The sequence below is a fragment of the Myripristis murdjan genome, chromosome 18, assembly GCF_902150065.1.
Source record: "Myripristis murdjan chromosome 18, fMyrMur1.1, whole genome shotgun sequence".
NCBI lineage: Eukaryota > Metazoa > Chordata > Actinopteri > Holocentriformes > Holocentridae > Myripristis > Myripristis murdjan.
The window spans coordinates 4,376,905-4,393,349 of record NC_043997.1 but is presented as its reverse complement, the minus strand read 5'-3'; the positions used below and the strand labels follow the sequence as shown (position 1 = coordinate 4,393,349).

General features: G+C 40.8%; 1 protein-coding gene across 3 annotated transcripts in view; it reads right to left on the bottom strand.

Moving 5' to 3' along the window:
- The window catches only part of LOC115376397 (F-box/WD repeat-containing protein 7-like), a 42,610-nt gene that overhangs the window by 13,069 nt on the left and 13,096 nt on the right, over window positions 1–16,445 (bottom strand). For 2 of the 3 annotated variants that reach the window (XM_030075953.1, XM_030075952.1), the window contains 4 exons: window positions 6,178–6,260; window positions 4,152–4,287; window positions 3,335–3,469; window positions 2,200–2,323 (listed from right to left, as the gene is read on the bottom strand). In XM_030075953.1, coding sequence (XP_029931813.1) covers window positions 2,200–2,323; window positions 3,335–3,469; window positions 4,152–4,287; window positions 6,178–6,260 — 478 coding nt within the window. Of the gene's footprint in view, window positions 1–2,199; window positions 2,324–3,334; window positions 3,470–4,151; window positions 4,288–6,177; window positions 6,261–9,971; window positions 10,329–16,445 lie in introns of those variants that run through there. The other variant, XM_030075954.1, reaches the window with a different exon arrangement.

Sequence of the window (16,445 nt, the reverse complement as noted above, 5' to 3'; positions counted from 1 at the left end):
TTCCACAAACAAGGAATTTGACTTGGAGTTAAGGTGCTTCGCATAAATAAATAAAACACAATAAAAAGGATCTGGAAAAATAAAAATTAAATACACAAATTTACAAAACGCAGAATTAACACACAAAGTAAGACAAAACAAAACGCACCAAAACACCAAGGCGGCCGTGCGTGGTGCCATCTTTTCATTTGTCTATATAAATTTACTGTAAACTAACATGTAAAGTAATTTAATTTCTCTGTATAAATTTACTGTAAACTAACATGTAAAGTAATTTCATTTGTCTGTATAAATTTATTGTAAACTAACAAGTAAAGTAATTTCATTTGTCTGTATGAATTTACTGTAAACTAACATGTAAAGTAATTTCATTTGTCTGTATTTACTGTAAACTAACATGTAAAGTAATTTCATTTGTCTGTATAAATTTATTGTAAACTAACAAGTAAAGTAATTTCATGTCTGTATAAATTTATTGTAAACTAACATGTAAAGTAATTTCATTTGTCTGTATAAATTTACTGTAAACTAACATGTAAAGTAATTTCATTTGTCTGTATAAATTTACTGTAAACTAACATTGGGTGAAGTAGTTTAATTTGTCTGTATAAATTTACTGTAAACTAACATTGGGTGAAGTAGTTTAATTTGTCTAAATAAACTAGTAAACTAAAATGAGCTACAGTAGCTTCAGCAGGATGTATGAAGTTAATGTACACTAACATTAGCTTCATTAGCTAACATTAGCTTCATTAGCTAACATTAGCTTCTCTAGCTTAACGGCTATAATTTGAGTACAGGTTGTAGCTAAAAACATTAACTACTGTTTCCCTGCTGCAGTATGAGCTAACAGCAGCTGTATTTTGTTGGTGTTACATGCTAGTTTGGTTTTATTTGGTATGGATGTGGCTAAAGCTTAGCGTGGCCACTGTAGCGTTATTGTTGTGACTGTAGGTAAAATAACATTAGCTAGCAGTGACAGTTCACCGCTGTGTGCTATAATAATCATAATCATTAAGCTAACAGCTCATGTAACCTTGTTGATGTGTAGCTGCATTAGCTGGCATGGAGCTGATGCCTCTTAGCTTCATTTGATTAGCGAGGGCAGCGTGATGTCATCACCTTCCCATTAGCATGACCGCGGCGTGGCGCTAATACAGATTAGTCTACTTTATATTCCTGGTGAGCTGCTGCTAACGCTAACGTCATTAGTATGTGTGGGCTGTAATGCTAACGCTAGCTAGCCTCATTGGTATGGCTGCTGTGTGCTGGCAGTGAATCTCAGCTGACTGGCCCAGTGCCAAGACACACTAACACACACACACACACACACACACACACACACACACGGTGCGAGCACGTCTTCATGCTGCGCAATGCAGTGGCTCTGTGTGTGTGTGTGTGTGTGTGTGTGTGTGTGTGTCAGTAGCTGTATTTGCATGCTGTATTAGAGCTAAGAAAGTGAAATAAGAGAAGATTAGATCAATTGTATTGATCCCCACCGGCTAATGAACAATAAATGTCCATTTTTGCTCTATTTTTCCCATTTTCACATCAGAGTGTAAAGAAAGAAAGAAAGAAAGAAAGAAAGAAAAAAAAGACAGAAGGAAAGGTAAACAGCACAAATTACAGAGAAAAGGACAAAAGCTAAACACAGTGATGTACCTGGAGTGTTCAGCACACTGGTGTGTGTTTGGTGTGTGTTTGGTGTGTGTTTGGTGTGTGTTTGGTGTGTGTTTGGTGTGTTTGACGTGTGTTTGACGTGTGTTTGCTGTGTGTTTGGTGTGTGTTTGGTGTGTTTGGCATGTGTTTGGTGTGTGTTTGGTGTGTTTGACGTGTGTTTGGTGTGTGTTTAGTGTGTGTTTGGCGTGTGTTTGGTGTGTGTTTGGTGTGTGTTTGGTGTGTTTGGTGTGTGTTTGGTGTGTTTGACGTGTGTTTGACGTGTGTTTGCTGTGTGTTTGGTGTGTGTTTGGTGTGTTTGGTGTGTGTTTGGCGTGTGCTCAGGGTGTGTCTGCTGTGTTCAGTGTGTGTGCTGTGAGTGTGTTCAGAGTGTTTCCTGTGTGTTCAGCAGCTCACTGAGCCACTGCTTCTTCAGCTTCTTCAGCCTGTGTCTATGTTTGGTGTGTCTTTAGTGTGTGTTTAGTGTGTGTTTGGTGTGTGTTTAGCGTGTTTTAAGTGTGTGTGTGAACGTGCTCGTACCCTCCTCCCTGCACTTCTCCCTCCACAGCAGGTTGTCCTCGGCCAGGATCCTCCAGTACCTGCAGGTCTGAGCCGCCTGCAGCAGATCTCTGGGCTGCAGGAAGGTCAGCACGTACAGGGCCAGCTGCTCACACACACACACACACACACACACACACACACACACACACACACACACACAGAGAGAGAGAGAGTTCAGTCCACATCACAGTGCAGCAGCAGAGTCACACTGATGCAGCTCTTTAACCCTCTGAGACTTGAGGTTTTATTTTAAAATGCTATAATTAACCCTCTGGACAACAGTGCCCTTTATTTCTTAACATAAGCAAAAAAAAAAAAAAAAAAAAAAAAAAAAAAAAAAGGCTTCTTTGACCGATGAGGATTTTTGGGGGAGTCAAGAAAAGTAATGGAAAAAAAGAAAAAAATTTGATTTTTTTTTTTTTTTTTTTTTTGTAGGACAATAGTAAGAAAAAAATATGGTCTTTAAATTTATGAGGTTTTTTTTGTCTTTAATTGCTTAAGACAGAATCTGCACTATTATAGAGACTTAAACCTGAATTTCTCCACAGGGTTCAATAAAGCATCAAAAAAAAAAAAAAACCCTGCTCATGGGTTTTAGAGAGTAAAATAAAAAATAACAATTGATCTGCTGTTATTTGATTGATTACATCAAAAAAATAAAACAGAATAAAATTAAATTAAATTTTAAAAAATGTTTGAATGGTATAAATTGAATTGGAACTCGGGAAAAAGAATGTGACTGTCTGGTAGCTGGCAGCTTTTTTATTTTAATTTAATTTTATTTATTTTGTTGTTGTTTTAATTTAAGTGCTTTGCAAATCGATTTTTTGGGGCAGATTAAATTAGATTATTCTTCTTTCTGCTCCCTTTCATTCAAGATTTGGGAATGTTGTGTTTATAGTGTATTGTTGTTTTTTTTGTTTGTTCTTTTGTTTTGTTTTTCAATGAATGAAACAAAATAAATAAATTTTAAAAAATTAAAAATTACATATTTATTAATTTATTAGATCACACTGGTTGTCAATGGGAAAACCTGAAAGTGATCAGAACTCAAAGTTTTGTGTGTAATATGTGGTGTGTGTGTGTGTGTGTGTGTGTGTGTGTGTGTGTGCACCTCTTTGGGCAGCAGGGATATGAAGTCTCTCTGGAACTGCGGCTCGATCACCTGCATCATGTGCTTCACCTGATTGGTCTCACACCTGTCAATCAACTCGTCCAGAGCCAATAGCCTCTCAGGACCGCTCCACGCCTGCAGGGGCCACACACAGGAAAACACACTGTTTGTACATGTGTGTGTGTGTGTGTGTGTGTGTGTGTGTGTGTGTTTCTATTTCAGTACGCCTTTTTGAGTGTGTGTGTGTGTGCTTCTGTTTCTGTATTCCCTTAAAAGTCTCTCTCACAGCTACAAACCACAGATCTAAGCTTCCAGTGTGTGTGTGTGTGTGTGTGTGTGTGTGAGAAAGAGAGAGAGGAGAGTGTGTGTGTGTGTGTCCTTTTCTTAGTTACATAAGAACAGCTTGGAGGCAGCAGTCCTCTCTGTTTAGGATGTGCAACGAGTGGAAGAAACACACACACACACACACACACACGCTCACACACACACACACACAGGTAGTGCAGTGTGAGACGGAGAGTGTGGTTAACAGTGTGTGTGTGTGTGTGTGAGGTTTGCCAAAATGCATCACAAGAAAAAATGCCGCCATACTTGATAGAGGTTCAGGACGCGGAGGAATGTATGTGTGTGTGTGTGTGTGTGTGTGTGTGTGTGTGTGTTAGTCATGTCTAGGTTAAGGAGCATAAATGAGTGTGTGTGGTTCTGTGAGTTATGTAATTTGTTATGTAATGTGGTTCATTGATCAACCTTAATTAACCCAATTAACAGTGCGTGTGTGTGTGTGTGTGTGTGTGTGTGTGTGTGTGTGTGTTTTAACCTGAAAGGTGTGCAACCAGTCCTGCAGGCCAGAAGGGGGCGGGCCCGAGGTGACACGCCGCCGCTGAGCCGAGTGCCCATTGGCCAGCCGCAGGTCGCCGAATGTGGTGGGCGTGGCCTGAACCAGACTGGAGGGACTGGAGAGGGAGAGAGAGAGAGGGAGAGAGAGAGAGAGAGAGAGAGAGAGAGAGAGAGGATTTTAATGAGCTGATATTAAAGGTGCAGTTCGCAGAAATAACCAAGGGCTGGGTGAAGTGAGGACTGTTTAGACTCAACTGACCTTTGTGCTGCTTTAATTTTTATTTTTAATCAAATCACAACGAGGAAACGTTTCGAAAACAACTGATGAGAATTTTATGATTTTTAATGAATCTAATATTTTTTTTTTGCTTTATTTGAATAGCACCTCTAGAGACAAAAAAAATGAATTGCACTGAAGTCAATAAATAAATAAAAAATACAATTAAAACCGACTAATTAATTCAATCTAATTAAAAACACAAATTGAAACCAAATAGTCCAAAAAACAAAAAAACTAATTAAACCTATTAAAAAAAAAAAAAAAATCACTAAATAAAACAATTTAACTGAATCGCTAATTGGAGGAATTTAATTAAACCACTAATTAAAACCGCTTAATTAAATCACTTATTAATTAATCAAGGAAGTAATTACAGTTAAAATGACATTAATATTAATGTATGGAAACAGAAAAAGAGAGAGAGAAAGTGGTTTACTACAGTTGTCATTTAATTTAAAGCTTCTCTTCCATTTGTTGTCAAAAAATTGTCCATTAAAAATATGAATGGGTTTTTTTGAAAAAAAAAATAAATAAATAAAAAAAAATTAAGTCATAAAGTCATGAACACGATGTTGAACAGATAAAACATGTTCAGCTCCAGAAGTCAAAACTCGCCCGGCAACAGCGGCTCTGTGACTTTTGGCCTTTCGGGCTTCTGTAGTTCTGGGTTGTTGCTAAAAAAATGCTAACCGGCGTTAAACCACCACACAGTCAAACCAAACTCACATATTATTATTATTATTATTATTATTATTATTATTATTATTCACATCTCCTCTGTGTTTCTCTGTGCTGTTATCATGCCTGTTCCCATTTATAATCAACAGTTACAGCCTGAATTTTGACAGTTAACTTGTTTTAGCTGTTGCTAGCCACAAGCTAACGACTGTTACAAGCCCCTTCCTCAGTCAGTTAGCATTCAGCTAGCAGTCAGTTAGCATTCAGCTAGCAGTCAGTTAGCATTCAGCTAGCAGTCAGTTAGCATTCGGCTAGTCAAGTCAAGTCAAGCTTTATTTATACAGCACATTTAGAAACAACAAAGGTCGACCACAGTGCTTCACAGAGTACAGGATTAGTAAAATATGCTAAAATAAAGATAAAGGTAAAGATATACTAAGAACAGAATGATTTCAAGTCAAAAATAAAATCAAGATACAAAAGATAAAAGATAAAGAAAAGATAAAAATATAAACAATAAAAGAGATAAAAAAAGATAAAAAAGATAAAAAGATAAAAGAAAAGATAAAAGATAAAACATGCAGTCAGTCAGTATTCAGTTAGCAGTCCGTTAGCATTCAGCTAGCAGCAGCCCATTGAAAAAGCAGCTGCAGGGTGTAAATTCACACAGCTGATGCTAGCTGCTGTTTTATTTCATAGAACAAAACGTATATTCCTGTCTGTGTAGCGCCGAGTGTGTTTTTGATGTTTTCTTCCAAAAATCCCTTTCATATTTCTTCTGTATTTTGGAGAAAATGCTAAAGTACACACCACAGAGTCGCACCAGATTCATTTTCAAACTGCAGCTGCTTTAAAATATTTTGTAAATCAACATTTTGAATATTTAATTCACACTCAGACTTCACTTAAGGAAGTTTTCCTTTAACGCCCACAGATATTTTCTAAGAGTCACAGGCATTTATCTCAACACGGCCGAGACTTCACTTCCAGTTAAGCTCATCATGTTCAAGAGTGTGTGTGTGTGTGTGTGTGTGTGTGTGTGTGTTACCTGAGGTAACCGTTGCCTTTGCAGTGTTTCTTTCCTGAAGGGAAGGGCCGACCGTCTGGACCGTGATCCAGCTTCCTCTTCATCTGGTGGTCGAGAGACATAAACACACACACACAGAGAGAGAGAGAGAGAGAGAGAGAGAGAGAGAGAGAGAGAGAGAGAGAGAGAGAGAGAGAGAGAGAGAGAGAGAGAGAGAGAGAGAGAGAGAGAGAGGAGGGGGTGTTTACTACATGAATCCTCAAAGCCTATTCAAACTGAAACATTAATTGGAAAAGAGAGAAACAGTGTGTGTGTGTGTGTGTAGACACTACCTCTCCAGCACTGCAGTGTTGGCAGAGTGTGTGTGTGTGTGTGAGAGAGAGAGAGAAAGAGGCAGATAGCTTCTCATGTAACTCTTCTTCCAACTGGTTTAACTGGGAGAGATTTCGTTCCCAGTTTGGTTCTGGTTTTGTCCCACTGTTGTTGTGGTTTTGGTCCAGTTTGGTTCCCAGTTTGATTCCCAGTTTGGTTCTAGTTTTTCTCCCAGTTTGGTTCCCAGTTTGATTCCCAGTTTGGTTCTAGTTTTTCTCCCAGTATGGCTCTAGTTTTTGTTCCCAGTTTGGTTCCCAGTTTGGTTCTTGTTTTTTTCCCAGTTTGGTTCCCAGTTTGATTCTAGTTTTTCTCCCAGTTTGGTTCTGGTTTTGTCCCAGTTTGGTTCCCAGTTTGATTCTAGTTTTTCTCCCAGTTTGGTTCTGGTTTTGTCCCAGTTTGGTTCTAGTTTTTCTCCCAGTTTGGTTCTGGTTTTTCTCCCAGTTTGGTTCTAGTTTTTGTTCCCAGTTTGGTTCCCAGTTTGATTCCTAGTTTGGTTCTGGTTTTGGTCCAGTTTGGTTCTAGTTTTTGTTCCCAGTTTGGTTCTTGTTTTTCTCCCAGTTTGGTTCTTGTTTTTCTCCCAGTTTGGTTCCCAGTTTGATTCCCAGTTTGGTTCTAGTTTTTCTCCCAGTTTGGTTCTGGTTTTGTCCCACTGTTGTGGTTTTGGTCCAGTTTGGTTTCCAGTTTGGTTCTGGTTTTGGTGTCATTGTTCTCGGTTCTCCGTTTGGTTCTACCTTTCATCCTCATGTTTTCCGTCTCAGTTGTAGTTTTGTAGTTTTGGTTCTAACCTGGTTTGTGTGTTGTGGGTTGTGGTTTGTGGTTTTTGGTTCCTGTTCTCAGATTCTGTTTTGGTCTGATCTTGGTTCTGACATGCTTCTCCTCGTGTTCCCTGGAGAACGTTGTGGCTGCCTCAGGTTCTCCCTCAGTTTCAGTTTTGGTTTTATTTGTCCTGTTTTAGTTCTGTTTCAGTTTGACTCGACAGTTTGGTTTCGATTCCAGTTTGGTTCCAAATTTGTGCCCCTGCGGTCCTCATTTGGTCACAGTTTGGTTCTAGTTTGGTTCTAGTCTGGCTCCTGTCGGTTCCCTGTCCTTCACTGCCAGCCGAGGTTCCACTTCTGCCCCAGCTTTAGTCCCAGGTTTAGATTTGAACTTGGTTTTAACTTTTGATTTTGGTTTGGTCCTGTTTCGGTTCTAGTCTCAGCTCTGTGTTTGGTTCTACTCGTCCCGTTCAGTCCTGTGTCGGTTCTTGGTTTGATGCGGGTTCTGGTTGGACTTTTGGTCCGTATTTAGATCCACTTTCTGTCCCATCATTTGGCCAGACTTGGTTCTAGTTTTGACCGCAGCTGATCTCAAGGTTTAGTCCGGTCTGCTTTCTAGTTTAGTTCTAGCTTAGTTCTGAGATCGGTTCTAGTTTGGTTCTAGTTTGACCTCCAGTTTTGGTTTAATCTGGTTCTAGATTTGTTCTCATGTTGGCTCTGGTCTGATTCTAGTTTTAGCTTCTGGCTCTGTTCTACTTTAGCTCTGAGACGGGTTGCAGTTTGGTTCTCGCCTCGTTCCCCGGACGGTTCCAGTTCGGTTCTGGAGTCGGTTCTGCCTCTAGAACCGGCACGGCACTCGACCCTCTGCCTGAGAACGAGCAGAGGAACCACGTCGTCTCTGCGTGAAGTCGCTCGTGTCATTCAGCTGCAAGAACTGAACACATGATGCTCTCTCTCTCTCTCTCTCTCTCTGTCTGTGTGTCTCTAGGTCTCTCGCCCCACCTCACCACTGTTGTGAATGGCAGAGGAATGCAGAAAATCAGAGGAATGTCGCCAGTGCAGCGCTGGACTAAAATAGAGCAGCACGCGCTAACAGGCTGTTTTACACACACACACACACACACACACACACACACACACACACACAGGTTCTGGGAAAGAAGTAGCAACCGAGACTCTCATTGATTGAGATTAAAGCTGTGTATCGGTGTGTGTCGAGGTGAGGTGTGTTTGATTTCAGAGCAGGGTGAGCCTGTGCTACACATCCTTTGAACTTGTGTGTGTGTGTGTGTGTGTGTGTGTGATGAAGAGAGTTTCTCTGTAAAATCAAATAATTCTAAAAAAGCAGTTTCTGTGTGTAGTTCAGTCAGCGTTTCATCACCGCAGACGAGTCACGCCTCGCAGGAGAGGAACAGCAGCAGCGAGAGGCCAAAACCCCGGCGGGGAATCGAACCTGCGACCTCGCCGGAAGCATCAGAACGAGAGCCAAGGGTCTTGATTCCACTCGTGACTCCGACGTTCACCTCTAATCTGCTTTGCTCTCATGTCGGGCTTCATGTTCACCGAACGCCGGCGGTTTCACTCCGGATTAATGACAGATGTCGTGTCAGTGTGGATTTCATTAACGCATTCAGCTGCAAAATAACAGTGTGTGTGCGTGTGTGTGCATGTGTGTGTGTGTGTTGTTGTCCCTATATCTGAAAAACACATTTTCCTCTTAATGGGAAACACTAAAGCCACACAGCAGCTCCTCTGTAGGCGTTTTACAGTCCCATCATTACCTCCTATGATAACTCTCTATAATATTCCTATAATAACCTCCTAACGCAGCTGCAGTGAGTTTCTGAGAGGCTCTACTGGGCTCTACTGGGTTTCTATCTGCTGTCAAGTTCCTCTGATGTTGTTTTCAGCGGATTTTATGTGTCTGTGATGATTAAAGCTCAGTTTAATGCGACCTTACAGTGACCTGGACCTTTTTGCTGTGTTTTTTTTTTTATCATAACCTCTAGAATTTACTACAGCTGATATTTTTCCTTTATTATAAGACAACAGGAAGGTGATAGGTACACACACACACACATACACACACACACACACACATTAATCCATGCGTTGGGATGTGAACCTTCAACCTGCCCCCTGCCATGGTTGGTGCCTTGCTCAATAACGCACTGCCCCCGCTCTCAGCAATGAGGAAATGATGCGGGAGGTGGAAAAGGTGTGCCGAGATATGAACTTAAAGCACGCGCGGCTCGATCATTTCCCATGTCGTTAGGGGATCGATAATGATCGATAATCAGATCGATGTGAGTGATGATATGGAGAGAGAGAGAGAGAGAGAGAGAGAGAGAGAGAGAGGGCGCGTCAGTCACATTATGTCCTCTCTCTCTCTCTCTTTCCCTCTCGCCCGGTTCCGCAGTGGTCCACACACACACACACACACACACGCACACACACACACACACGCACACACACACGCACACACACGCACGGAGGCATTCCGCTGTCAGAAAACGCCTTGTCATCTCCGCACGAGCTGACAAGCTGGAATTTCCTGCTAAAAAAAACGAAAAAAAAAAAAACAAAAACGCTAGAATAAAAATAAATAAATTATACTAACACCCCCCAGCACCTAATCCCACGCGGGTTAATCAATCGATAAGGCTACGGATCCTGATCGATACTCACTTTGTAGAAGATGAGCTTCAAGGTGCCGTAGAACCCCATGGCTGTCCGCGAGGAGCCTCCCGGTCCGACACGGACCCGGACACGGGCGGCGGGGCGCGCGCGGAGCACACAGGACAAATGAAGAAATAACAATAATAATAATAATAATGATGATGATGATGATGAGATTAAAATCCCCGGGAGTCCAGACGGCGCGTGCTTAAAGGAGAATATCCGAGGGGGCGCGTGACGTCACGTCAATTATCCATGCGGTTAATCAATCGGCTGGAAGTCCGGAGATCAATCAGCGAGGAGCGGAGCGCGTTCAGCTCCTCTGCTCTTCCTCCTCTGGCAACTCCGACTCTCTCTCGCTCTCTCTCTCTCTCTCTCTCTCTCTCTCTCTCTCTCTCTCTGCTGTGTGTGCACGTCGCTCTACCTCCACCGGGAACACGCTAGGACATGCCTCTCTGCTGTGTGTGTGTGTGTGTGTGAGAGAGAGAGAGAGAGAGAGAGAGAGAGAGGAATGCGGAGGGAAAAAAAGAGAAGGGTGGAGCCGTGTACAGCGCCTCTGTGTGTGCGCGTGTGTGTGCGTGCGCGTGTGCGTGCATGTGCGCGTTCGCGTGCGGCATATCACAATAAGGCAGATTCCGATTAAAATAAGCCGATTGTTTGCAGCTATCTCATTTAAATTAGTCAGGGATGGAGGGAGGAAACTCTGTGTGTGTGTGTGTGTGTGTGTGTGTGTGTGTGTGTGATTTTTTTAGATTTAATTGAGCCAAAGGGTGTAAAGTGATGTAGTCATAATGATATTTTAATGTGATTTATTAAGAATTCCCATCTGAAACGCACACAAACCAGCTTGTCCTCTGCTATCTTCATGAATAAATTAAATTAAATTAAATTACAGCGCAACTCACTGATGACACTCGCAGGTTTTAAAGCTAGGGCCCAGGGACCCCCACGGGGCCCTTGACGGGTTCACAGAGGGTCCCCCAGCAAAACAGGGAGTAGAGTCATTTAATTTTTTCATATTTTCTGGGAGCTGGAACAAGGAAAGGCATTTGAAAGGAGAAAAAAAAACCTGCATTTTGATGAATCTGAACTTTTGTTTTCTGCGGTAACAATGAAAATGTTCTCAGCGAGGATTCATCTGGAAAAAATCGTGAAAAATAAGGGGTTGTTTGTGAGATTTTTCATGTTTAAAGATTATTTATTCATCATCGACTTCCTCGCCCACTTCCACCGAGCTCGACTGGGATTCAAACCAGCAACTCTTCCTCGCTAAACCGCCGCGCTATGGATATGTTGTTGTTTGTGTATTTCCAGTTCACACCAGCAGGGGGCGCCTGGAGGTTAACCCCAAGAAATCACCAGAAAAATCACAAGAAATTAATAAAAAGCTGCACGAAAAATAACCTAGGTTAGACAAAAACAGAGGGAGAGAGTTAAAATAATTAGAAAATCACAATAAAAGAGGGAAAAAGTCTAGTATTATTATAAATAGGCTGTATATTTAAAATTATGTTAGTGGGGGTAATTTTAATCATTAAAAAAAAGGAATAATTTTCTTGTTTTTTTAGGTCATTTATTTAATAAAAAAATCAGGACTTTTGTTTTTGCTAATTTTCAGGTAATTTTCTTGCTTTTTAAATGTTTGTGTGACGCTTTCACAGGCATTTAACCCTTTGAAACCTGAACAAACCGGCTTCACTTCTTTCAAATATATGGGGGAAAAGGCAAGACATGACCTGAAAAATTTGCAAAAATTTGCAAAAACTGACCTGAAAATTTACTTAAAAAAAAAAAAAAAAAAAGAATTAGAATTATAAATAATTCAATTGACCCAAAACTCGAAAAGAGACAGAATGAGAAAGAGAAAAAGACAAAGATAATTTAAAAAATATTTTAAAAATATGTATGATTATTATACTTACATATATTCAAAATTATGTTCCAGGAAAAAAAATCTGTTTTTGTTAATGTTCAGGTCATTGCTTGTGTTTTATTTTTCTTTCTTTTCTTTTCTTTTTTTTTTTTTTTTTTTTAATTTTCTGGTCAATTTCACAGATTTTTTTTTTTTAATTCTTGGGTCATTTCTTAAGTTTCCCTTTGCTTTCTTCCCCATATTTGCTCAGGTGTTAGAGGGTTAACCATGATAATTTTAGAAGGTAACTTTCTGTTCAGTGATTGATTGAACGATTGATTGATTGATCAGCGTTATCTATCAGCTGTGTGTGTGTGTGTGTGTGTGTTTGGTATTGATCCCTGAGGCAGGAGGCTCATGTTTCCTGCCCAGCAGCTGTGGGTCTGATTCGTGTTCACACAGCTCATATTTTCTCTCTCTTCTCGCTTCATAACTGTTTTTTTTTTTCTGTGTTACCAACATCCAGAAAGATCCGGTGACCTCTGTGCTTCCTGTATCCCTCCGCCCGGAGCAGCAGCAGCCGCCGCCGCAGACACAGAGGGTAGATCGCTTTGCTTCGCTCTCGTTTGTTTTGGTCTCTAAAGAAAGAAAAGAAATCTGCCAGGTGATGTTGCAGCTAGCTTCCCTCTATCACACACGTTTACACCTTTTAGGCCCCTGCCAGCCACCGTAGCAGCCGAGGAACAACGCCGAGAGCCGAGAGCGTGCGAGAAAATAGTTCCACTGTTATTATTACTCTTTTAAACACAATTTTAACTCCGTTCCAGTGTGAAAACTCCACCTTTGTGTTTTAAATAGTTTGAGTGGATTAAAGCGGTCATCGTTAAAGACGTCAGCCTGGGGGAAGGTGGGATAAATCATCCATCGATCGATCATCGGCTCAGATCAATAATGACGCCAGGATGATGAACCGCCAGACAGGAAGTGAACGCCGCCGACCTCTGACCCCTGAGACCGCTGACACACACAGATACACACACACACATACACACACACAGGAACATCGATGAAGTTCATTAAAAATGAAAAAATGAAGAGATGCAGGGGCTGCAGGGACACACACACACACACACACACAGGGCTGCAGGAGTGGACTAGTGTAAGTGGGTTTCACACACACACACACACACACACACACACACACACACAGAGCCAGCGGGGGGTTGTTGGGGTCGCAGCTTTCTCACAGCTGACTGACCTCGGGGTCACACACACCGAAACCCCCACAGGCACGCACACACACACACACACACACACACACACACACACACACACACTGTAATTAGGCAGGATAATTTGGGAGGTCAGAGCCTGAAGTGACAAAACACACACACACCTCCCCCCTCCCCCCTCCCTCTCTCCTCACCTGTCCTGTCGTCTCTCTTCTCTTGTTTTCTCTCCGTCTCTCCCCTTTCTCTCTTTCTTTCCTCCTTTCCTCCTTTCTTTTTCTTTCTTTCTCCTCTTTCATTCTCTTTCCCTCTTTCTTTTGTCTTTTTTCTTTTCTTTCCCTCTTTGGTTCTTTGCTTTTTTCTGTCTCTGTTTTGTTCTTCCCTTTCTTTGTTTTTCTTTCGTTCTCTTCTTTCTTCCGTTCTTTTACTTTTCTTACTTTCCTTCTTTCTCTCATCTGTCTTTATATCTTTCCTTTTTGCTTCCTTTTTTCCCTTTTCTTGCTGTCCTTCATCCTCACTTTCCCTTTTACTTTCTTTGTCATGTTTCCCTCACATCTTTCCATTTTTCCCCTCAGTCCTTCTGTAGTCTTCCCCTTTTCTTTCTTTCCTTCCTTGTCTCTTTCCTCCTTTCTTTGTCTTTCTTTCTTTCTTTCTTTCTTTCTTTCTTTCTTATATCGCTGTGCCGTGTTATTTCAGTTCCTTGTTATTTCACCAGTTTGGTTATAAAACTCAGAGTTGATGTTAAAATTAAAACTAAATAAAAGTGTATATATATTTATATTAATATATATGTATGTATATGTGTGTGTGTGTGTGTGTGTGTGTGTGTAGACATATTCAGTGTTTTACAGACAGGGCTGTGTGTTTCCAAAGGCGAGGACGCTCCTCCTTGTTTACTGGAGGAGATTAAACTCCTCAGGTTTCACCATCTGAGCTGATAATCCGGGGAATTAATCCCACACTTTTAAATGTTTTGATTTAAATGTGAAAAAAAATAAAACCCAAACCAGCAGGGTGATGTGTTGTTGTGTTTGCGCTGAGATCACGAGATTTAAATTCTCTGAAACCCAAGCACACTCGTCTCATTTCTCTCAAAAACAGGAAGGAAAGGCAACGGGCAACTTCGTCAGAAATTACCCGAACATCTGAATGACAGTAAAAAGTTACAAGAACAATGATCAGGAAATTAGCAAAAAAATAAAAATAAAAATACAAAAAAGTTACCTGTAAAATTGAAATAAAAATGAAAAAAATAAATAAATAAATAAAAAATTGAACAAAAAATAAAAAATGATCAAAATTATTAAATATTATTAAATAGTTATTATAATTATACATTTAAAACTATGTTAGAATTGTTTCTTTTTTGGTTAATTTTCAGGTCATTCCATGTGTTTTATTTATTTTTAAAAAATCACTAATTTTCCAGTCATTTTCTTGTATCTTTTTACAAATTCCTTGCTGATTTTTGGGTCATTTCTTCAGTTGCTCATGGTCTGTATTTTGGACAGAAATCAGAAGGATGTGCTCAGGTTTTAAAGGGTTAATCGTCCTGGTTTCTTAAGGTGCTGTGGAGGAGAAAACTCCAGCTGTGTGTGTGTGTGAGTGAGACATTTTATATTGGACATTTATTGAAAAAAAAAGAAAGAAAGAATCAAAATGACCTGCAAGTTAATATAAAATAAAATAAATTTTTTTAAAAAATGGAAAAAAAAAATTAGAAAATAGAAAATTATCAAAATTAATTATTACACAGTTATTACAATTATATATTTAAAACTATGTCACAATTGTTTCTTTTTCAGTTATTTTTCAGGTCATTGCATGCGTTTATTTATTTTTTAATTTTTTTTCCCACTAATATTCCAGTCATTTTCTTTAATCTTTTCACTCATTTCTTAAAATTTTTTGGGTAATTTCTCGAGTCGCTCATTGCCTTTTAATCTGTATTTTGGACAGAAATCAGATCTATAATCTATAATCAGATCTGCTCAGGAGAGGAGAAAACACCAGCTGTGTGTGTGTGTGTGTGTGTGTATGAGCAAGACATGTTTTACATTGGATATTTATAAAAAAAAAATAAAAAATAAAGTAATGAAGTGTGTTTTCCCTCTGCGGGTCATGTGAGCGGAGAAAAGAGGAAGAGCTGTGGAGAAATGTGCCGACTCAGCGTGAAAACCGTTTCATTTCATAAACTCACATTTCCACTTCCTGTCACTTCGACTTTTGCTTCCAAATGTGTCCCAAAAAAATAAAACATAAAGACAAAAACAAAGCCGGTGGAGCCGCGGCGCCGCATGAATTATTACTGCGGCGTCGGCCTTCGTGTTTCATCTCCTCTTTTATATTTTTTCATTCGTCTTTTATCTTTTATTTATCTCCTCTATATTTCATGCTTTATTATACCTTTTATCTTTTATTGAACTTTCATTTCTCTCTTATGTCTGTGTCAGCTGCCTGCTCTCTGCCGCCGTATCAATAAAGTTGTTTGGAACGACCTTAATAAAGTTAGTTGAAATCTGAGATGCACGCACGCACACACACACACACACGCACACACAATGAGGTGCAGCAGGTGTGTTTTGATGCCAAACACACCTTTTCGGCAGCTTTTGTCATGTCTGCTGTCAATCACCAGCTTAGCCACGCCCCCTCAGGCAGAATCTGTCCTCGTGACCTCTGACCCGCCCCCGCAGCTCAATCCCATAATGCCCCTCTCCCATCTGCACTCTCTTCTTGCATTTCTTCTTCTTCTTCTTCTTCTTCTCTCTGTCACCCCCCGCCCCCTCTCCAGTTCCTCCAGGCTCGCTCCGACGCCAAGTTCGACTCCGACTTTCCAGGTGTCACCGGGTCACACCGCGGCACTCGGAGTGTGAGGTGCGACACCACCGAAGAAGAGGCCGGCACACTCTTCCTCTCACAACCCTTCCAGGACTTTCCAGGCCTTGAGCAGCGTCTTCTCTCTCTCTCTCTCTCTGGTATGCAGTCCTGCTGAGCCTCTGCCTTTGATGGACTTGTAAAATGTGCCTGCTCAACATGAGTGTGTGTATGTGTGAGTGTACATGTGTGTTTGTGTGTGTGTGAGTGTACATGTGTGTGTGTGAGAGAGTGAGAGGGAGAGAGTGTGTCTTTGAAGTGGTTTCCTCTGTTTCCAGGGCCTGACAGCAGTTAGCTCCAAGGTTAACAGCACATACACACACTTCAAAGACGGAGGCAGATGTGGCCTTTGTGTGTGTGTGTGTGTGTGTGTGTGTGTGTGTGCACTGAAACCTAGCTGGATTAGCCTTCAAGTGTGTGAAGAATCAATATGGTTGAGAAAGGGAGAGATGAAACCACATCCATGTGCTGTAAATCAATTTTTCACACATTCTTCTGATCCTCGCTCACCCCTCTCTCTCTCCC